This window comes from Podarcis vaucheri (assembly GCF_965113315.1).
Source record: "Podarcis vaucheri genome assembly, chromosome: 8".
Lineage (NCBI taxonomy): Eukaryota > Metazoa > Chordata > Lepidosauria > Squamata > Lacertidae > Podarcis > Podarcis vaucheri.
Window position 1 is genome coordinate 45,601,764 of NC_138766.1, and position 24,079 is coordinate 45,625,842.

Genomic DNA, 24,079 nt, shown 5'->3' on the forward strand with positions numbered 1-24,079 from the left:
GCAACTGTTTTGTTTTTACACAATAGACTTTTTTTTGCCTTTGGAAATCTAAATCTAGGTCACATCTGGTAGGCAAAAGACTCCTTCTAAGCAATTTATTCACAAAATGGAAGCAGCTGATGATCACACCACTGGCACCCACATTAAATATCTGTTTAAATGAGATAACCAGTGCCTTACAGCAGCCACGGTCTTCAGCTTTTATAGCCGCTTCTTTACAAAAAAAAAAAAAAAAAAAGAGTAATGTTTGTTCTGTTTACTGTATAATGTGACGGAACATCAGAATCCATGTCTCATGAAACATCCATTTTCTACGGTAAATAATTTTAGCATGAAAACTGTTAAGGATGCATTATTCAATTCACCATGCTGACCCCCTTAAAGGACTTCTGACTTTTTAATCAAAATATGACAGTATTCATCATTCGAAGCACCATGTCACCTTCACAAGGTAGACAGACAATCCTGGAAACAAGTCTGATTTATAAGCTCCCTCATTAAAGTTCCTTTGGACTGACATGGGTATGGGCGGGGAACAAGTAAAATGTAATTAAACTTTTAACGTTTGGGGACCAGCACACTCCTGTTTTCATCAAGGTCTTTGAAAGCTCTGATTAAGTTCTAACTTTTTTTTTTATTTGCCTAGAAACCATGGTAATGAATAATCAACTCAGGGAGGGTTTTTCATTGCTCAGTATCAAATGATGCCAAATTTTCAAGGGTACTCAAATTCTCACTGAGACAAACAAGGGTCAGATTTCCAAAACCCCTACTGTCAAAGTTTATAGCTGATTTTTTACAAAGTGGTTGCCACATTAGGTGAACATATCTTTCTATATCTATTTTAGTGGCTATTAACGAGCCGGTCACTACTTGATCATCCTAATAATAATAATAATAATAATAATAATAATAATAATATTTATATCCCGCCCTCCCCAGCCGAAGCCGGGCTCAGGGCGGCTAACAACACTAAAATAGTGCAACATTATAAAAACATTATAAAAATTAATTAAAATCAAAAGTTACTAAAGTTCTGTAAAGATTGCCAAAGGAGGGAGTCAGGCTGCGCCCTGACCAAAGGCCTGGTGGAACAGCTCTGTCTTGCAGGCCCTGCGGAAAGATGTCAAGTCCTGCAGGGCCCTTGTCTCTTGTGACAAAGCGTTCCACCAGGTTGGAGCCGCAGCCGAAAAAGCCCTGGCTCTAGTTGAGGCCAGCCTAACCTCTCTGTGGCCTGGGACCTTCAAGATGTTTTTATTTGAAGACCATAAGTTCCTCTGTGGGGCATACCAAGAGAGGCGGTCCCGTAGGTACGAGGGTCCTAGGCTGCATAGGGCTTTGAAGGTTAAAACCAGCACCTTAAACCTGATCCTGTATTCCACCGGGAGCCAGTGCAGCTGGTATAGCACTGCGTGAATGTGACCCCACAGCGAGGACCCTGTAAGGAGTCTCACCCGCTGGAGTTTTTGGGTCAGTCTCAAGGGCAGCCCCACGTAGAGCGAGTTACAATAATCCAGTCTGGAGGTGACCGTCGCATGGATCACAGTGGCTAGGTCAGGGCGAGAGAGGTAAGGAGCCAACTGCTTAGCTTGGCGGAGATGAAAAAATGCCGCCTTTGTTATAGCTGCAATCTGTGCCTCCATGGAGAGGGAGGTATCGAAGATTACACCCAAACTCTTAACGGACGGTGTTGGCACTAATTGCACCCTCGCAAGAGATGGGAGTTGTCCCCTCAATCCCATATCGTCCCGTCCCAGCCAGAGGACCTCTGTCTTCGAAGGATTTAACTTCAACCGGCTCCCAAGTAACCATCCAGCGTAACCATCTAGCCACAGCTTCGAAGCATCTGATCAGTGTGTCTGGGGCCGAGTCAGGATGGCCATCCATCAACAGATAGAGTTGGGTGTCATCAGCATACTAATGGCAGCCCAGCCCAAAACTCTGGACAAGCTGGGCGAGGGGGCGCATAAAGATGTTAAAAAGCACCGGGGAGAGTATCGCATCCAGGGGCACTCCACACACCAAGGAGTGGAGCGATGACAATTCCCCCCCAAGCGCCACCCTCTGTCCCTGACCAGAGAGAAACGAGCGCAGCCATTGAAGGACTGTGCCCTGGATCCCCACGTCGGCAAGGCGGTGGTCCAGGAGTTCATGATTGACCATGTCGAAGGCTGCTGACAGGTCTAGAAGAATCAGCAGCTCCGACCCGCCTCAATCCAGCTGCCTGCGGAGATCATCTGTTAGGGCAACCAGGGCCGTCTCTAGACACAGTATATATGATCTCTCTACATTGGTGCAAATCCCTGCATCATATATCATCCCCAAAGATGACCCATAATATCCAAACTGGAGAAAGCACTTCTTTGGTCTCTCACTAGCACTAATTAGGAGTAAGTGTCACTGATGGGTGACATTTGTCATACCATTTATGCTTTGCCTGATATGACACACCTCACAATTCTTCCTAACCTTGCTTGCCATGTCAATGCTTGAGAAGAGCAAGGAAGGTGCTGATATAGCAAGTTTTTTTAAAATATACATTGAGCATGAAGAAGTGATGATCTGCAGGTTAGATTTTATTACTGGACCCAAGTGACTAACTTTGTGATTCACATACACAAAATGTTTTCAAATGGGTATTGCTACTTTCAACACATACAAGCACTTTTTGCCTTCATGTTTAAAATTACTGTGGAAGGGACACATCCCTCCTATTTTATATCACAAAAGCCAACTTGATAATGTACTTTCCCCAGTTAGCTATGGCCATACTTTGGGACTTTGCTATGGCCCAACAGAAAACATCACAATGGTAGAGGGAATGTGTGGCCAAAATGAGCAAGACAGGGCAAGTGGGGTGGTTCTTCCCCTTATAATAACATCTATGTCACAAACCATTTAAAGGTGGAAGAAGGGGTCAACCTGGCATGCATAACTCAAACCTGGGAGGGTGAACTGGGAGGAGTTGATCTAGCCTAACTTAGCCCACCTGCAATTGTTTTCCCACAGCAACCTACATAACTTTCCACGTTTTGGCAGCTGCATCCTTCTATCTTCCTTCATATTAATCTGATTCCATCTAATATCGAGTGAGGAAGTATTCACAATGGATTGTATCCAACTCCCACACCCTCCCAAACTCTGCTCTGGAGAATTGGAGAACTCCCAGGACATATTTAGGGGGCAGGTGTGAGAAAGGAGAGCAGGGGAAATCTAGTTATGCAATCAGAAATCTTTGAACTGGTACAAGCCTATCACTCGCAAGCATCATCTCCCACATTGTAGAGTTTGGCTGGCTTTCTGGATTACCAGGGAGTTAGGGGCCATGAAACAAACAAAGAGACAACTAAAACATAGATAGTGCAAGTGTTGAAGTGGCTATCTCTGAACCCAAGCAAAAGCACATTAATACCACACTGAAGGCAGTAACACATGTTTACTCCTCCAGCATCACTACATCAAATTACTCTCAACAGACCTTTTCTGCATGTTTATTACTTTATTTATTTGTTTTACACATTTATAAACCGATTTACAGGCTGAGGCCATCAAAGTGATGCACAACAAGATAAAATGATATTTATTTTTTGAAATGCAAACTCTTAAAAAACCCCACAACTCACTATTTCTACAGATGTACAATTAATATTCCATACAATGGCTGGATCACACTTGAGGGAATGCCTATTTAAACTAAAAATTTCTTCAGTGGATATTAAAACAACATCCTACACGGGGACTCGGCTGAGACTAATTTGCCAGGCATTTTGGAATAAAGTCACTTCTGTTCACCCTGACCTTGATGCCAGTTTTGGTACAGTTCCTCTATATCAGGAGTGAGGGATCTTTTTCAACCCGAAGGCCACATTCAATTCTGCACAACTTTCCAGGGGCCACCACAAGCCAGCGGCAGGTGGAGCAAGATATAAAACTGAACAGAGCAATGAGTGCCAATTCTGACTTTGCGCAATGGGCTAGTTTTGGTAGGCGCTCACACCCTTCTCTGTCCTCCATGCAGGTAAGCAAAGAGGATAAAGGATACCTTCCAGTCAGGTAAAAGCACACATGTATCCACTCCTTAGGAAACCCTCTCTGGATCTTATTTTATTTATTTAACAAGGTTTATATACCACTTAATAAAAAGAATAAAAATGAAAACTTCTAAGGGGTGTACATTCAATAGAATGAAATATGAGTAAGAAAATACTGATGAAACCAATGGACTTAAAAGTAGACATAATAAAATTACCAAAATATAAGGGGGGGGGACCAAACAGAGTTGAAGAGCACTTCCACCTATTAAATTTACATGTCTGGGGAGGCTTATCTAAACAAAAATGGCTTTTGCAGGCATCAAAAACAGTAAAACAAAGAGACCTTTTTGATATTGATAGACAGGCAGCTCCAAAGCACAGGCAATGCCATACTAAAATATCGATTCCTCGCAAGTGCAGAATGAACAGCATATGGCACTTATAAAAGGGCCTTTTCTACAGACTGAAGTAATTGAGTGGGCATAGAGGGGGTGTCCGTATAGGGTAAGGTGATCCTTCAAAACAGTGGCCCTAAGTGGATAATAGCAACATATTGAATAGAATGTGGGCTGGTGACAAATTGGCAGCCATTGTAGATCTTTTGGAAGTGTATAATACATTGACAAGGTTTCACTCCTGTCAGCGATCATGCTGCATCATTCTGCACTAGCTGCAGTTTCTAGATCAAGCACAAGAGAATCCCTACCTAGGGAGCAGTAATAGTATTGAAGTTGCCAGTACCTGGACTACTGTGGCCAAGCTATCCCTGTCCAGGAACACTGGCAGCTATAATACCAGCCAAAGCTGACAGAAGGCACTCCTTCTATCAGGCCATCTAGGCCTCCAATGACCAAGTTGAATACAGAAGGCCATCAGCATTGTGGGGATTTGCACATCCCCCATGTTCCTTTATATTTATGCCTCAGCAAGGACAGGTCGGCAAGCATCTACAATTTAAGTGCCACCAATGAAGCTAATCCTGGTAAAATAATTAGCAATCAACTGTGGCTTCAAGCCTACCTGATCTCATGAGCTGCTGCACCTACAATATAATCAGCTGTACCTACAAAGCAGTTCATAGGATCATGCAGTTTTGTTTACAATCCAGTAATCAGTAAACCCACTGAAACAAATACAGCTTCAGTGTATATAGCTATGGGCTGAATTGTAGCGCAAATGATAACTTGTATGAGCTAGGAAAAATTACTTCATATTACTTCTTTTGAAAGCAAATAACTACGGTTCCAATCCTAACCCCACTTATCTGGGAATAAGCTACATTAAATTTAAGGGGATTGCAGTTTAGTTAATTAGATTTAATTATACATTTTTCATTGTAACCTTCGCATAAGTGTGAAAAAACATGTATAAAAGTAAAATCAGGTCTGTTGTGTAGAGACATAGAAGCTGCTAATTCCCCCCGCCTCCATGGTGCCACTTAGTTCAATAATCCTTTCCTTTATCAGAACATGCTGGTTTCACTTCAATTTCTCGTTTAAGTCTGACCAGAAGCTGGGGCAATTTCTTCACTGTTGTTGGCTTTATATGCATTTGCTCAATGCGTCATTTGGATGCTTTTTAAACAGATGTTCTTCTGATCAAATAATATAATGTCAAAGTTTTAAAACACCCAAGAAAAAAGTCACAGCAGAGCTGAGTTACTGATGGAATCTACTTTTCCTGTTATGAACTGGCCCATGATGGTTTTTCTTTTCTCCATTTCTTTTTTTAGCACTAACTCTTGACCTTTGTAATATAGAAACTGGTAAATATCCATCTGTTCCTCCTGAGAGCAAAGTAAATGATCACAGGCTCAAAAAACTCATACTCTTAAGAGGCCGGCAATCAAATTATTATGCAGGCAGCAGGATCCAAGTAATATCACTTTTCAGCACCCACCCTTAACTCATATTGCAGATAAGGTCAGGGAAATGAAATGTTATACCCCCTATTTGACAGCTGCATTGTGATTAGGAACATGGAATCATGCAAAATAGGACAGGACTAAAATTGTCAAATAGTGGTGCGCTTCTGCCTTTGATGATCTAATTCAAGGAATTTGCCACAATGCGAGAGGATGGGAAAAGAGACAGGGAAGACATTCAGTTCTGCCTTAAAGACTTGGCATGATTCCATTTCTCAGCAGAGTATGATCCTCTGCCCTTGCAGCTGAGGTGTGTTTGATGCAGAAACTGGGTCAAATGCTGAAGAGTTCAATCAAGGCATCAGTTCAAGGGGCTAATCTGTATTCACAGTCAGCGGGTGCTGAGAGGTCCTAAATCCTAAAGAGGTTGCATTCATTAATGGCACCAGGCAGGGGAGTATTTCACAACTTGGAACACAAGGAAAGAGTGGGAGCTTTCAAGGTTACTCAGAGAGAGAACAGAATGGACCCTACAGAGGACATGTTGGCAACTCAAGGCTTGTGGGCCACATGAGCCTGCAGCTGCTCTCAGTGTGGCCAACAAAACCGTGTCCACTTTCCCCCACTGTCCAGCTAATCAGCCATCAGATGGGCATTGGGGAAAATACAAGCTTTTCCTGCACTGCTAATCAGCGTGTGACCAGCCAGTTTAGCTGCTTCAGGATTTCTGATAAGTGCAGGTTTAACCTGCCCTCCTACGCACCTGATATAACAAATATTGCAATCTCTGTGCTAACAGCAGTGCAGGAATAACAATTTTAGCTTTCAGGAGTAAGAATGTTAGAGAATTGTAAAAGAAAAGGAAAAAGAAAAAAAGTGGCAACGGAAGCAGAAAATGTCAATGTTCACTTATTCATCCCATGTCTGGAATGAAAATCAACCCAGCAAATACAACCAGTATTTGCTGTTGTTCCTTTCAGTTTGCAAAGATACGTTAGTCAATACTTCTCCCCCATTTGTGTTGAGTTTCCTTTGCACTGAAATGAAGTGGGATTATGTAAAAACAGTGTAATTAATTACATAAATTCCCTAAGTAATCACATTAAGTTATGTAATTTTGCCATTGTGCACAATGAGATGAATAACATTTTTGGTGGAAGACAAACTGCAGTGGAACAGAAATAGCGATGCATACAACAAACATAGGGCAGAATGGAAAGCAAAGACTTTTCATGTCCCTAATTAGGAATGCAGGAAAGCATGTGGCAAAGTGATCCTCATGCAGCTGGGAAGCGGGGATAGGTCACAGTATGTGCCTGGGGTAGAGAGAGGGAGAAGTTTGTGTCTGTGTTTGAGAACGAAAGAAAGAAACTGGAAGACTGTGTGTCTATGCATATACCTATGAGTGGGTGTACATCTGTGGGTGTGAGAGAAAGGATGTGTGATTGTGTGAGGGGGGGAGTATTCTATCCCTGTCTTGTAATCTGGGGAACCAGGTTCGCGTCCCCGCTCCTCCACATGCAGCTGCTGGGTGACCTTGGGCCAGTCACACTTCTCTGAAGTCTCTCAGCCCCACTCACCTCACAGAGTGTTTGTTGTGGGGGAGGAAGGGGAAGGAGAATGTTAGCCGCTTTGAGACTCCTGAAGGGGAGTGAAAGGCGGGATATTAAATCCAAACTCCAAACTCCTCCACATCTAGTCATTGGAAGCAAAAACAGTCTCTAAACCTACTATAGAGATTGTGAGAGCCAAATGCATCTGAGTTCACCTCAAGCCCTTGAAAGGGCAAGATGCAAGAGCACCCACTGAACTGGATCAGCACGCATTACTCACAGCCAGATGGCCCAGGAGAGCAGTAGCCAGAATGAGCCCTATGCCAACACCACCTTAAAATCTTGGAGAGAAAAAACCCCTGGCAAGAGCAGAGTAGTATTATGGAAGCTGTTAACAAACTGTAAATCAGATTAAGGATTCTGACAGTTCTGATTTTTTAGTTTGGTTGATCTGGATGCCAACAAAATAAACAACTTACAGAAGCATAAAGATGATGAAACAGCACATCTGCATACCCACCAAAAAGTAACTACCATTCATTCTTGATCTGCTTAATATAATGCTTTGTGCTGGTTTTATTATTCCTTTTTTAAAAAAATGGATATGGCTTGAATTTCAGTCATTGTTGCTTTAAAAGTGTGTTGGCTTTCCACTTATGTGGTTACAATTACGATTAGTGATGCCACCAAATCTAGCTGGTTTAGAGTATGAACTTGGCTACGTCATAATGAATACTCACAATATCAAACAGTAACATGTCTCCTGAGTGTTCTTCTCTTGTTCATATTGAAATATGAAGAAGTATACCTCTAGAAAATGTCGTTTTCCCAAGATGCCTGGATACTTATTTTATTTATGTCTTTGTTGTATTTTTATCCCACCCTTTCTCCAAGGAGTTCAGAGTTGTGTACTTTCCTCCCATTTTATCCTCACATCAACCTGTGAGGTGGATTAGACTGAGAGCAAGCAATCCAGTGAATTGGCTGAATTGGGATTTCAACTCTATTCTCCCTGGTCCTAAGCCTGATACTGGAACCTCTATGCCACACTGGTTTTCAGTCTGAATCCTCAGCTTGTTTTCCACATTTTGAACAGAAGGAGCTTTGGGACATGCTGTTTCCAGGGCACCTCATGTCCACGCTAAGGATTCAGGTGCCCTGGGAAAATTACTTCGTCAAGTTCCCTTGTGCCTTGTGGGAATAGGTGGGAATCTGGGAAGCTGACATAGCAGTGTTCCAGAAGCCAGGGAGGGAGCTGCTCTTTCCCTGGCTCTCTTCACCTTCTCCAGCACCTAACTGTACTGGAGCTACAACCAACATCACTGCATTCCCTCCCCACTGCATTTCCCTAGTCCAAATGCTGGACTACACTGCAAGGTTGTCATTCATTTCCTTCTCCCTCCCTTCAACAAAATGGTTACAGCAACACTGTGGTGCTTTGCAGGGCTGGTGTAACCCACACTCAGTCATAGTCTGGAATATTGGATGAATGGACTATGTGCACTGGCATTAACAGAGTAATATTCAAAGTGTTTACAAACTCAGATGATTTTTTTTAAATGTATGAAATAAGACCAGAGTTAGAAATATGTCGAGATGCTATCTTTACTGCTACCTTTTGGTTCTGAGCTGACACACTAATCACACACAGTTTTCCTGTTCTATTTTTTTTATCATAGCAAAATTGATGTATGAAGGCTGAATAACTGACCCAAAGTCACTCAGTGAGTTTCAGGGGTAAACAGCAATTTGAAACTGGGTGTTTTCAATCCAAGACCAATACCCTATTACATTATAGTGACTTCTGCTAAATGTTTAAAAAGAATGTAAAAATTCGCCCTATTGCTGAAAATGTCAAAGTGTCTGTTGTCAAACCCAAACAGGCATATAATAAAACCAATCTATAATTGTATATGGACTATGTATACTGTCATCAAACTCTGCATTTTACAGAATTTTGTATAACTTTTATTTGGAAAATTAATAAAGATCATTTAAAAAGAACAGGAAATTTCTCTTAAAAATCTGTTTCCCTGAGCAAAAGAATAATGCCCCATGTTTGCTGCAGTTTTATTTGAAAAATACTGGTGCGTCTTAGTTAATGCTTTTCTGTGTGTCTCCTTGCTAATGCTGGGTTGCTATGCACCCCACCGCCTTCCCCCAAGCAGTAAGTTCAGAAAGAATTCCAGTTTATCCCAGAGAGGCATGGGTTACTAAAGATACTGAAGCTTTGTTTTAGAATGTCTTTCTTGATTCCATCCCCCCATGCTAGATACAGCCAGGATCTTGTGGCAGAGGCCAAAGGCCTGTCAGTCACCAGATAAATACTGCTGTCAAAGGGCATTCCTAGGAGAGGGTGGCTGGGATTAGATGAAGTTGGAAACAAAGTAATGAAGTCTGAGCAGAGGGCTCAGATGAGTCAAAAGGCAGGACAGGATACTTGGAAAAGATATGAATCAGGCCAAGGCCAACATCAAGTCAATAGTGCTGCACCAAATGTTCACAAGGTCTGATTTTTGCTGTCAGGGGATTTTCAAGGAGTATTAAAAAGCCCCTTGAAAATCCTCTGCTGTCCTGACCCTGACTTGACTCATGAACTCAGTACTTGGACTCTCAACTCGTTATTATTATTGAAGGCTTTATTCCAGAATTCACTACAGCACCCAAACACAGATCAAGTTACAGTCTACGTGGTTGAGAAGCAGAGCTCTATGTTACATGGCTAGTCATAAGTTAAGGCCTTGTCACAACACCTGACATGCCCCCGGGCTCTTCTTCTGAAGAGCAGGGCAGGAATAGTCATTTGCACTGTCGTTTTCCTGAGCCTGAGGACTGAACAAGCAAGGAGGTACTCCTACGAGTAGGACGAGTCTGCACGTGCTGACATAGTTGATGCCATGTCCTTGGCAATGGAGGCAGAGTTGACATGGCCAGCTCACTGTCTGTTCTAGCCTCACTTCATTGGCAGGAGGCGGCACCTTAGGCAAGTCAGATGGTTCTATTGTGGCGGTTGGGGTATCCAATGTCAATGCTTCTACTCTGACAACCCACTTGGCTGCTCCCCAGCATCTCATCAGTGCTTCCCAAAGAGCTGGACCCCTCCTTAGGATCCAATTCTGCACTTTTGTCCCATTTCTCCTCCCTCTCTAATCAGTGCTGCCAAGATGTCTCCATTGGGCCCAGGACACTGATGCCTAGCTGAGGGTACCGGCCCTAACCGAGGAGGCAGTGGGTCAAGTTTCACATCCTTTAGTAGCAAAGTAGTATGGGGAAAATGAAAAGGAGGAGCCACACCTCTCTCTGGATGCATTTTGTCTTGGCAATACAAGACAACAGTAATACACATTCACAGAAAAAGTATAGCTTTTTCAGTCCAGCTTTAAATTGTGTATGTTGCACACACACACACACTGCTTAACACACACATCAGTTGTCAAGTTACTGTGGAAGGCAATACCCTCTGTTATTAAAGGGCTATGCATCTGTTGTTGTTAAAGCTGTATCTCTCTTGTTTAAAAGGACAGACAAACCCTCATTGCATTCCTCCATTTCAAAACAGTCTTGCTCCATAGAGTACAATAGGACCTCTCATTTATATCTACCTAAGCATTTTGAAATTTTGACTTGACAACCTCCTTGTCCAGCACCACAAAGACCAGAAATTCAAATTTTGTTTCATGTCTTGTTTATATGTGTATGTTCTCTATGAAGGGAGAGATGTAAAGTAATGGTTTTATTTTCTATATACAAAAAAATATTTTTCTTAAGTTATTTTAGTAACTTAAATACCATTGGCTTTTGAAATTAGTATCAGATATATCATTGTTTCTAAAATTAATTTCAGGCCATGCATTTTTTGAGACATTAGCTCATATTTTTATTCTTGTGTTTGCAATTGCTAATGAAGCTGACATTTTTAAAATGAGACTGAGTGCCAGCCTATACCACACAGATGGCACAAACTTTTCACATTTGATAGAAACTGCACTGCTGTGCCCATGGAAACTCACATTTCCTCAATTAACTTTTAAAAAACTTATCCATAATAATGAGCTAAAATGGCATTTGTGGCACAGTTTTATTTCAATTTTGAATCATTGTCTGAGGTGGAACAAAGTAATGCTACAAACCCAGACCCTAACTCTTTCCCCATATCTACTCATACAATGATATTATATGACACAATAGCCTCCTCTGACATGATATATGCCATTACCTGCCAACTATGTCTAGCTTCTGTCTACATAGAACAGACAATGTCAGTCTCTACTCTCTACAGAATGAAATAACTGGACATTCAGAAACTAAAGGGAGAACATTTCAGTCTCTTATGACATACTGCTGCTGACCAAAGGGTCATCATTCTTCAGCCAAAGAATTTCAAATGAGGAAATTCCAGCATCAAAGTGCCAAACTAGAGTTTAGCTATGTGTAATTGTATTTATTTAAAACTTAATTGGAACCAAGGTTTTTTCATGTCCCCACTACAGGTGTTAAATTAGCATAAAAAGCTAGGATGATTGTATTATCACTAATTATGGTTGCTGTGAATGCTCACTGTTCTTATCTTGTATACATTTTAACTTTGCACAGAAATGTCATGGCCTTTTAGTTCTACTGATTACAATCCTCCCTCCCACACTGGGATGTTTGTGTTTGTATGTGTGCATATTAAAACCAGTAACTCAGGACAACATTTCATGCATCTAATGAAGTGTGCTCTAGATATTCATTGGCTTAAGCTATCTCTGAATTACTTTCCTGAATTAAAATAGTTCAACTTTTTAAAAGCATAGATCTTATGGGCAATTATACCGAAATGGTTTGATCAGATTTTCATATGTAATTTGAAATCAGTTTTGAGCTGGAAATACTTGAATGAATAGTCATTTCCTGTGTCTCAAAGCAAAGGAACACAACCAGCTTTCATAAGCCCATGGAAACTGGCTGTGCACTGGAATTTGTTGCACTAGATTACCATTTGCATAGAACAGTTCCCAATCATTAGGCAGGAAGGAAAACAGACAGCCAAGAAACTTATGCTAGTATGCTTTTGACTTCCACACAGACATCATAGCTAACATCGAACTAGCAAAAATGTAGGGTGCATTCAGAAAAGCAGTTTTCTTGCAGCAAAAGTTAGTTCACAGAGCATGACAGTGGTGAGAATCAAATGGAGTAAAACTGTCCGTTTCAGTTCTGTGAATGATGGATGAACCACTGTTCAAAAACCAGTTTTTGGAATCTTGTCTTAATGAGTGACATTCATAGTTAAACAGCCCACAGTATACATATATTGCATTTTATTTCTTGAAGAAAACTCAGATTCACTTTGTTTTACAATGATTGTAAGGTGATACCTGAAGGTCTGAACCATAAATAGAATTTCTACACTTATAATAATAATCTCTTCTGAAGCTTCTAAAACAGTGTTGAGGTGCACACAGAGACAATTAGCACAGTTGTATAATTTTTTCCTCAGGTTACAAAGTGGGTTTGATTTTTTTTGCTTACAATGTGGCCTTTACTTGAGCGCCAGTAATCTTCCAAAGATAGAATCAACTTTAGGTTTTCATCCTCTCTATTAATTCAAAATAGATCAACTACCAACAGTTATTAAAAAGACACACTTCAGTAAAAAGGCAATGTACAGTCTAAAAATATGATAACAACAAAGCAACACGTAGAAATAATTAACAGTGACATGGAACAAGCAGCAACCATCTTGGCAACAGCTCTGTAATTGCAGCTCGTGCTGCATCAGTAATCAGAACAACAATCAAAAAGGACGGAATTCAGTTTTGGAACTCTTGACCACTGGTTCTTATTGTAATTGTGATTAAATATCTAGCTCCTTTTTCAAAATACTGATAGAGCAGTCTAAATATACCACTGAAAAGATTCCTTATCACTTCACTATTTGCATACAATTGGAACAGGTTTGTTCCTTTTGCTGTCTTTTAGTATTTATGGAGTCTGTCACCATCAGGAGAAGATGCTCTGTTCCTATTATCCTAAATTATTCACTTAATGTAGCTATTTATTTCTGCTGCACATTGACAGACATGCTTAAAGTGTATGTATTCCCATTCAGAGAGAATACTGCCTATGTGACCCCATGTTTTTGCTGCAAAAATAAAGCAGGTGGGAGAAGCTCCTGCAGATGGGGTCAGAGGGGAAGGGGGGTGCTTAAAAGGAGCAGCTCCTGTGGCAATTCTACGTATATCCTCTTAACATTTTCTTGTAACAATACTGTTTTATAGATGAAACTGCCACAGAAAAAATGACAAATATAACACATAAAAGAACAAAAAGGGGCCATAAATCACAAGTGACACTGGAGCCTATTAAAATGCATTCAGCTGGTGTTGCAGAAAGGAGAGCATTTTCCATTCACTTTACATTCTGCTCCGCAGAATGGGGAGAAACAGAATCTTTGAACTATCAGTGTAACAAATGCTGGAGCTCTAATCGAAGCCGATATACTGGCAATAAGGTTGGTGACAAAGAGAAGCCTTGCAACTGATGAGGGCTGTCAGTCAGCAGTCTTTGTCTAACTTGGCTGAGATACTACAATTGAGAAGAGCTCTGCACTTTACATAGCGGTTGTGTTTTCTAAGAGTATCTGCTAAGTGTGAACAACACATGATTAAACACCAGTGTGTATGCTCTTAAGAATTCTGATTAGGCTGTGGCTCCCCAACATATGAACATATAAAAGAGTAGACAGTTGTCATTCTGACTTTATGTGTTTACTGTTGTCAGAAGTATTAGTATACAGAAGGCCAACATGATCAAATGTGAGATATGGAGGTGCTCTGAGAGAAAAGTGCCCAGAAGAATTTAAATTGTTGGATCCAGATATAAATAAGAAAAACAAGAACATGATGAAAAAATAGCCACAACTGGAACATAGGCTCTGATTATTATACATCAGTGATGGCCAAACTTGGCCCTCCAGCTGTTTTGGGACTACAATTCCCATCATCCCTGACCACTGGTCCTGTTAGCTAGGGATGATGGGAGTTGTAGTCCCAAAACAGCTGGAGGGCCAAGTTTGGTCATCACTGTTATACATGGAATGAATATACAAGAAATAAAAGCAGGCAGGAAATATAATCATTTATCACCATGTAGGGTAGATCATCCCCAAACTATCTTGAGTAGCAATGACAAAAGTGATTCTCATGATACAACAGATGAGTAGATTCTACAGATGTCAACAGTACTATATACTTCAGCTCTTTGGTTTAGCTGGCTAATGGGTGATGTTGCCTAACTAAAGCATACATTGTTAACACAAGGAAAGTCCAGGCAAATATTACACATCACTTGTGAGTTAGTGGTTTCAAGTCTGCTGTCACTTACAAGAAAAATGTAAAGCTGTTACTGCAAAAGCATGTGGATTTTGGATTCATTCTCAGAGATATTATATATGCATTTGTTAATCAATTCTGCTAGTTTCAGCTAACCATTCATCTGTTTAGCTGACAGAGCTGGAGAGCTGCCTCAGCAACAAACCGTGTGGTACTAATTTAGATCATGTTTCACTAAAGGTGCTTAGCAACTACTGTCTGCCTCTTCAAGCAGAAAATTCACTATTTTAAAATACAAGAGGGGAAAAGATTTGCTGAAAGGAAGAGTAGCCTCGCATGCTACTTGCAGACAGAGCATTTTATGGGGAATGCGCATGGTTTGCAGAAGCACTGTGGTAGGGCAGGTTGGACTTTCCACCTGGCAATGGAACACCCCAAGGATAGTACCATTTTATTTTTTGCTTTGAATCAGGGGGATACCATGTTTTATTTGATCCAAAATATGTGATGCATAAAGGGTGTAAGAATCAACGGGCGTCTTATCCAACCCAGCATTTTATTACTTCTTTAGCACAAAAATACCACAACGAAAACCACGTTTTACAAGCCAACAAGTGAATATCTCCACATACCAAGCAAATGAATACATTTCTCTGCTGTTCTTAATATAAATATTGAGATTCACTTTATGTAATACTGACACTTTTGGAGGTGTTAAGTATAATGAAGGGACAGGTCTAGCTCCTGTCTTGCAGTGCAGCATATTTTATATTCCAAAGAACTGGAGATATTGTGGTTCAACTAGAAATGTTGTGGTAATCTACCATGTTTTATTTCTGTTGTGAATAATGTAGTTCTGCAGGTGAGGATATGTATCCCATTGGCCTTACATATCTTCAATCACCCCCATGTTCAATTCCATCAAGGAGGGAAATATTGACAACTGGATACATAAACTCTTGTTAAAGCTTCTCAGAGTGGGGGGGGGGAATTAGATGTAGCTGGACATGCATAACCTAGCAAACATTTTGTACAAAGGCTGCAACAAGCTGTGCTGAAAACGACAAGCTTCTTCCCATGCCTGGCACCAAGTCTAGAGAAACATTTTAACCATAGATGAAATACTGACATGGAGTTTTAAACCCATTATCTGTTTCACTGCTGTGGTGAAGAGGCTTTGCAGCTTTTGCACAACTTTTTAAATCTAAGCAAAGATATGCCCTATCTAGTCCCTGCTGCAAATGGGCTTGTTAAACTGGAAAAGCCTGTTCACAGTAGATATAAACTGATAAGGGGCCCCAAATTCCTTACGAACTTCACTTCTTCAATGAATGGACTCATTGGGACTTGTTGCAGAGATGGGGAGAAAATGTTGTCAGTTTGACAATTCTTTGCAACATTTCTGTAGGAACTAGATGATGTTTAATTATCATCAAACTTTCCAAGACTGGCAGTTGGATGTGCAATTTGTTACCCAAGAAAGCACTAAGAAGCACCACCAGCTTTTTCAGAAAGAAGAATGTATGGATGCTCATGCACAAGTTACAGTGGTGCCCCGCAAGATGAAATTAATTCGTTCCGCAATTTTTGTCGTCTAGCGAATTTTTCGTCTTGCGAAGCACGAAATCCCATAGGAATGCATTGAAAATCAATTAATGCGTTCCTATGGTCAAAAAAAGTCCAAACAAAGCCAAATTTGGTACAACAACAGTTTATTAACTGCTCTTTAAAGTCACACATACTGTAAAGAGCAGTTCAAAAATTCAAGGGAAAATAAATTAACTTTATAAACAAAACATGTCTTTGTTTTTAGTCAAAGAAAAAAAGTTGCAAGACGTTTTCGTCTTGCGAAGCAAGCCCATAGGGGAAATTCGTCTTGCGAGGCAAATCGTGAACGGAAAAAACTTTCGTCTAGCGAGTTTTTTGTATTGCGAGGCATTCGTCTTGCGGGGCACCACTGTATTTGGAAACTGTGGATACATGGATTCCATGAATATCGGTCACCATGGGGTAGAACACTCCACATAAATAAGGGAATAGGAACATTACATCCCTATTGAACAAACTTTTTATCCCTGAGAATGCAGCACCTTGCAATTCTCACAAACATCTGTGAATGCTTGTTGAATACAATAGGGGTAGGAATATGTGGTGCAATAGATGTTGAAATCAAACTCCCATCAACCCTTGCCAGTGTGATGTTAGCTATAGTCAAACAAAACTTGGAAAGCCACAGGTTATCCATCTCTAGTCCCTTAGAGACAAGTTTTAATTTTTTAATTTTTTTTGCTAAATTCTCAACAAGAGAAACTTCCAGTAAAATTAATTTATATAAGTTTAAAATATGTAGATTGAACAGTACCATTTTCTTTTTAGAATCTGGATGTAAATAAATATTTATTTAATTCTATGTATGTTTAATAGTACATTAACTACATTCAGGCTGTTAGTGGAATTTTAAAAAAAAACTTTTCATGTGAGAAAATGTTGCCTGATCCTAGAATTCATAAAGTAGATGTTTGTTTACTACTCATGTATCTTGTTACAAAAATTCAGAAAAAAAAATTATACATCTGAATACTTTGTGTATATAATTGAATCCTGAACAATATGTTAGCTGCTGGAATGTTAGGACAGACAAAGTATTTGTGACATTAGGCTCAAAAGGGATGATCCCAGTGCTCAAACACACAAATGAAACATGCAGCGAATTTGTTTGGCACACTTGGATATAGGTGCCAAACATTTGGTATCCAGCAAATTGCTAAACAAATGTAGAGCTGAACCTCAAAAAGGTCTACATTGTGGTAAACCAGCTACAAGCAAAGAATGATGAGAATGTGGAGGAAAACAAGCCCGAAAAGCGAGATGGAAATGGGTAAGATGACTTGTCTATACTTGAGTGTCTGACCTGTTAGTTGGTCGTCGCCTGCAGCAGGGGCGATGCGAATGTATGGTGTTGTAAGCTGAGTCACGATTATCGCAGCTAAGGCAAAGGAAGATTTCCAGGTCAGCATGCATGAGGGAAAAAAAAGCCAGACTGAAGCTAAGCTAGCAAGAAACAACTTGTTCAGATGTTATTGTTTCAATTCCTTAGAAATTTAAAGAAAGAAAGGGAGGGAAAAAAATGGTTAGGAGTGACTTACATTGATAAATTCCTTCATGTGATTGTTTACAAATCTGAATAAAAGTTAATGTGAACTTAACTGTGTGCAGGTGAGCTGGCAGCCATTTATATTAGGATGGCTGCTGGAAAAAGCAGAACCACCAGGGATGGCTACAGGCTAACCACCAGCAATGTTTGGTCTTGACTAAAATTTCTCCATTCAGTTCTACATTCACCAGAGTATGTCAGACTTCAGGATCAGACTCTACTTTGTGCTTTACTTGAAGCCCAAGATCTATCAACTGGAAGGAGGTGAAAAAAGACAGAATTACAGAACTCGGAGCACCTGCTGAACACAGGAATTTGTTTTAAGCACCAGAACTGACTTTGAGTTCACAGTTCTTCCACATGAAATTCGATTTTTGTTACCCCAACCTTTCTTTAGGTTAGCAGCCTTATATATAGGGAGGGGGCACTTTATTGTTATTGTTGAACAATCAGAAATCAAATGCTTGCTAATATATTACAAATCACACAGAGACTTATGAGGGGATCACAGTCCACCCCGATATTCACAACTACATGGAGGAATTTAGCAATGTGAACCAGTCCTTAAATATTCTGTGATGCTTCCTGAGTTTTACACAACATTTGGTTCAAATAAACAAATGAACAAACAAACAAAAAACCACTAGTGACTGCACCAGCTTCGACTTATCTTGTCTTCAACCCATGTTCAATGTTACTTATCCCACAAATAAATTTCTGAAAAATCTGTTGATTTGGGGTGATATCCAGCATTAGTCACTCAACACAGAGCTAAGTTCATTCATTACAATGGACCTGCTCTAAGTATAACCTAGCTGGATATCACAACACTGGGATGTGTAGCCAACATGTACACCAGCCTCTGGGGTGGGGCTAGCTGACTAGTGCATTAGTACTGAAAGCCTGATGGGGGAAATAACATACCTTTACTGCCTGGATGGATGGAGATAGATAAACAGTGGAAATCCCTGCTCTTTCTAGGGTGTCATCTTGGTTAGAAGAAATTAACCTTTCCAATTAGATTACAAAAGAGTTAACAAACCCTGATGTGCAAACTTGGGTCCATTTACTGAACATATTAAAATAAAATGGGTGTTTTACAGTCAGCAATGAAATACTTGAATTTCCCCGCCATTTCCTTAAATTTGCATTGTATCTTGTGAGCATTTTAGCTTTTAATCTCTTCATATTTTAATTGTGTTTTTTTCTGTTTAAATCACAATGTGTATGATTTTTACTGAAGTTTCATTTGTGGCTGTAATTTCTATACATGAAAAAAACCAATAAAAATAAAAGTTTAAAAAGACGCTAAATGTTTTGATTTAAGGGTCATCTGCACATTATTCATGCTAATAAGATACTTCTTATTAGCATCTTCAGATACAGGAGTGACTCACAAGAGTCACTGTTAGAACCATCCCAAAATATGAAGCTCCAATTGAATCTTGTTACGACTTCTCCCACAGGTTACATGTGCTCCTTAAATTTGACTACATATTGATTAATGTTTATTGCATGAGATCATAGTAAGCATGTCTCCTTTCATGAACACAAGAATGGAGAAAATATTTTAAAATTATTATGAACACGGTCTTATTTGTTTAACATTTCTCCCCTCCCCATTCTACAAATAATTGCCACTAAATTATTAACCTTGTTATATACGTTACGGTAAGGTGGGGAAATAAAACAACTTTTAAAAGGTCAGTTCCAGCATATAACATCTGGGAAGTGGAGAAAAGAAAAAACCCACTGAAAATTGTGTGAAAGAATCATATGAAAGCTTGTAAATTACACAGAACAGCCTGGTTGCAGTTAGATATGTGGCAATGAGTGAGGAAAGGAGATTATCCACCATCTGCAGACAATTAAGCTCAAAACTGCTGCTGCATAATATTTTGAAATATCTCCATGCAACTCTGAAGCACTATGTTGTTAGTAACTGTTACAGTACTGTTGCTACAAGATATAAATAGAATAATAACCCTTTTCTTCTACAACTGATACTTTCCAAGATTAAAACAATAGTCACCTGTGAGCTGAAAAAGAGAATTGTAGAAAACGTAGACATAGGCTGAAGTAGTATAATTTGTGGGAGCTGGATAGAAAAATATCTCATAACTTTAGAAATTGAACATTTGGACATTTCCGACAGGTTTCTCCACCACTAACCCCAAAAAGAAACCTGACTACTATTTCCATGAATATTTTATTTGGTATTTAACTAGCATTATATTGGTTCAGAATGATGGTGTCTATGATGGAGATACAGACCTAAGAGTCAAGATCAGTAGTAGTTTGCAAAGTTTGGTTGTTGCTGTTGGCATCCATCTGCCTCCTGCTTGACCACAATGTTATGATGTCTGAGAGGGCAGTAACTGGACATCCACATGGACGAGGGAAAGAGGATCTGGTAGAACTCTGGCTTAGTGATAGAGTTCCCAGCACAGCCAGACTACACCAGCATAAGCCCAACATCCGGGCTCAGAAAGAGACACACTGTTCAGCTGACAGAACCACGATCTTATGGTGGAGTAAGCCTCCAAAAGTGGGCATACAGCAGGAGTGGCAGGGATGGGGCCAGGAATGGAGACTTATGCTAGAGCCAAACTCGGCTCAGCTTGGTCATGTGATATGACAACCCAGTGGCGCTTACAATAGTAAAAAGGATGGTGTACGCCCAACTCTTATTTTAAATGCTTGCTTTCCCTCTGCCAAGATCAGGCTAGCTTAGCCAGGAGAAGCCCTTGCTCCCAGACAGAGTTTGGAATGAGACAATTTACGCCAGTTAAAGTTAAAGCACTTTAAGGGCTGCTGGCTTCTTATACTTAGGATTGTTCTGTCTATTATACAGTATGGATGTTTATGCACACCAAAAGGAAAAAGGAAACAAAATGCTGACCTAAGGCCACACATGGCTCCAATCTGTCAGTTATATGTCTAATCAGGGGCGTAGCTAGCTGCTCCAGCACCCGGAGTGGTGGGTGGGGGCAGGGTGATCTGCCCATGGAGGCGGGGCAATCCGTGCACGGGGGCGCTGCAGTGATCCGCCCAGGGGAGGGTGCAGTGGCGATCCACCCAGGGCGGCGGCGCGGCGAGCTGCCCACCAAGTCCACCTGGCGGACACAAGCCCCATGCTGCCCGAAACAGCAGAGACGTGTGGTTTGGGCACGCTGCAGGCCAGGCCCCGCGGTAAGTGCCACCACCACGGTGTGCCATTTTGACACCCCCTCAGGGATGACACCCGGGGAGGACCGCACCCCCTTCCTACGCCCCTGTGTCTAGTTATATTGTGATACAGCATGTTCTCAGAAAGTACTTCTATACAAAATAGGACAGCGCTGAAGAATATGTTAGCTTCATACTCAACAGCATACTGCCATTTCTTTTTATTTTTTGTGCAAGCCTCACAGTATATGAAATGTGGGTCTGAAGTATGAAATTTTAGTTTTTGCTGTAGGAAACCATTGCACACCCACAGGGAGGAGAGAGAGAGAGAGAGAGAGAGAGAGAGAGAGAGAGAGAGAGAGAACTGAGTAGTTTATTTTATGAAAGGGGTATAAAATCTGCAGTGGGGAAGAAAAGTAATATTCCAAGCAATTCTAGTCAGGAAGTCTTTCCTGTCAAAATGCATTTCACCATTCACTTTCTGCAGGGAGGACCCAATGACATGGATGGAAAACTAATCCCCTTCCTCTTCCCTATAACAGTTTATTCTTTCTAAGAGTGTGTGTGTGTGTGTGTGTTTCTTGTCAAATGCACCTTCACCTTCACCTTCCCTATCCACAAACACTCCCATGGATGCATGCTTTCCTGGCACAATAGCTTAGACATCACCTTTGTGTTTGAACATTGATAAGTAAGTATGAAAACTACTGACTGGAAAACACAAATGCCCCTCAGCTGTGCTCAGCAAACGAAGCTAATCTCCAATAAAATAAAATAAAATTGGAAAACAGGTTGGTTTCTTTGGAGCCCAATTCCACACACCTTTGACACTATTGTATTCCTGGCAATATCACTTTGTAACATGCCTTTCCAAACTCTCAAACCTGCTTGCTGCCTCACTGCATTTCTCTCACAGCAAGGCTGGAAAGGTCTCATTGGATGCCTTTCATTAACTGCCCTTTCTTCTTTGGCGATTACTCATAGTCGAGTAAGATTGTCTTCCATGAACACGGTCTTAACAGTGAGTCTGTAAATGACTGTGGAGGCCAATTCTAGATCCATACGCCCTTCCACAGTGGGAACATAAGGTTTCCAGGCGGGAGTTGATCACGGTGAGGGTTTGCAGCATGTTTCTCCTTTACGCCCATGACACCTTTGGTAAAGGCTGGTCTCCAGTTGGAGCGCTTGCAGGCCAGTGTTTCCCAGTTATCAGTGCTTATGTTACATTTTTTTAAAAATTGTCTTGAGAGATTCTGGGAATAGAGTAGTTACTTTGGAAGACGATAATCAATACATCCGAACAACATGACCAGTCCAACAAAGTTGATGTTGAAGAATCATTGCTTCAACACTGGTGATCTTTGCTTCTTCCAGTACACTGGCATTAGTTCACCTGCCTTCCCAAGTGACGTGTAAAATTTTTCAGAGACACAACTGATAGAATCTTTCAAGGAGTTGGAGATGGCATTTATAAGTAGTTCATGTTTCACAAGCGTATAGTAAAGTTGGTAGTACAATAGCTTTGTAAACAAGCATTTTGGTTTTCCTGTGAATGTCCCCATCCTCAAACACTCTGAGCTTCAATCGAGAGAAAGCTGCACTTGCAGAGCTCAGTAGATGCTTGGATTTCGTCACTGATGTTGGCTCTTGTGGAAATATAACTGCCCAGGTAGGAAAGGTGATCAACACTTTCCAAGTGCCCTTTAGACCTTCCTGATCAACATGGGAAGATGAGAGGGCAGAGGGCATGTCTGACGTTTCCACCTGCTCATCTCCAGTTTAAGCCTACACACTTCCTTTTGATGCTTGGAAAAATCTTGCATGTCCCGAGTGCTGCTTGTGCCTGAGATGCTGCTCAGCATACCCATAACAATTTAGGGGTCAGGTTGTTCAGACTATGCAAGTTACAAAGTAGAGGTTTACAGAGGTGTACGTCTTCAGATACACTCTAGCTCACACAGCAACTGTATTTCTGGTGGTTGCAAAGGTATCTATCCCTCATAATATATTTAATGAGTGGGATTTTTTCCTGTCCATTTGTCTACCCTTTTGTTGCATGATTGACTGCCTCAGTAGGAAACTATGAAGAGATACAGAAATGGGCACTGGCACTGAAATTAGTGGTTATAAACATTAAATTATTTGCACATTCAAATAAACACTTTCCAATTGTTGACTCACTTTAATTGTCATCATTGTCCTTGTGCTGCTCTACATAATAAACACCTCTCTCAACTCGGGAGTCAGCTGCTAACCAGAAAGCAAAGAAAGCTAATACCAGAGTTTGTGTGTAGAAAGCTCAACTGGTGAATTGTCTCCTGATTCCAATACTTTTATTTCTGACTTTCTCAAATTCAACCTATGATATAACAATACAGCTCACTAATTAAGATTGACAAATGCTCACTTTCAACAAGAGATGGAGATGCTTTCATTAGACAAAATGAGATTCAAACCTGGGCTGCTTAGTAGGCACAACCATCAATTACAACACTGCAACTGGGAGGTGTGGAGAATGCAGTACCACTTATAACTGCCTCCTTAGGAACACCTGAAAGGTGGGTTCTGCTATATTCCATCTGTCCGTCAGAGCAGCTTCCAGACAAGCTGCTGTTTTCACATTTGGCATCACTTGCTACCTGCCTTACTACACACTGAATCCCTATTTACTAATCTAGAAACCTCCACTTGTCTCTTTGTTGATATGAGAGCAACTAGACTTGGTGGGGTTTTTTTTTTGTTCTGTTTTTACAAATATGCAAATATTTGATAATCTGAGATACAACTCAACTTGTATTTCAATGCTTCTTACCTTTGGGGCACCCAAAGCAGGTCTCTGACACCATTTTAAGTCTGTGCGTCTCCCTGGGATATTTAGTTGCTGCCCACATATTGCTCTTCCACTGTAAGCTATGTAACGTTCCATGCTTTTAACGTGTACATTCCACTACTTGTCATGACTTGTCATGTCAATGTTTCTGCCTCTTTTT

General features: G+C 40.7%; 1 protein-coding gene across 4 annotated transcripts in view; it reads right to left on the minus strand.

Moving 5' to 3' along the window:
• The window catches only part of PTPRM (protein tyrosine phosphatase receptor type M), a 415,073-nt gene that overhangs the window by 125,509 nt on the left and 265,485 nt on the right, over positions 1 to 24,079 (minus strand). For 2 of the 4 annotated variants that reach the window (XM_082235318.1, XM_082235319.1), the window contains exon 14: positions 17,679 to 17,753. The exons of the other annotated variants lie outside the window; for them this stretch is intronic. In XM_082235318.1, coding sequence (XP_082091444.1) covers positions 17,679 to 17,753 — 75 coding nt within the window. The remainder of the gene's footprint in view (positions 1 to 17,678; positions 17,754 to 24,079) is intronic. 4 annotated transcript variants of the gene reach the window in all.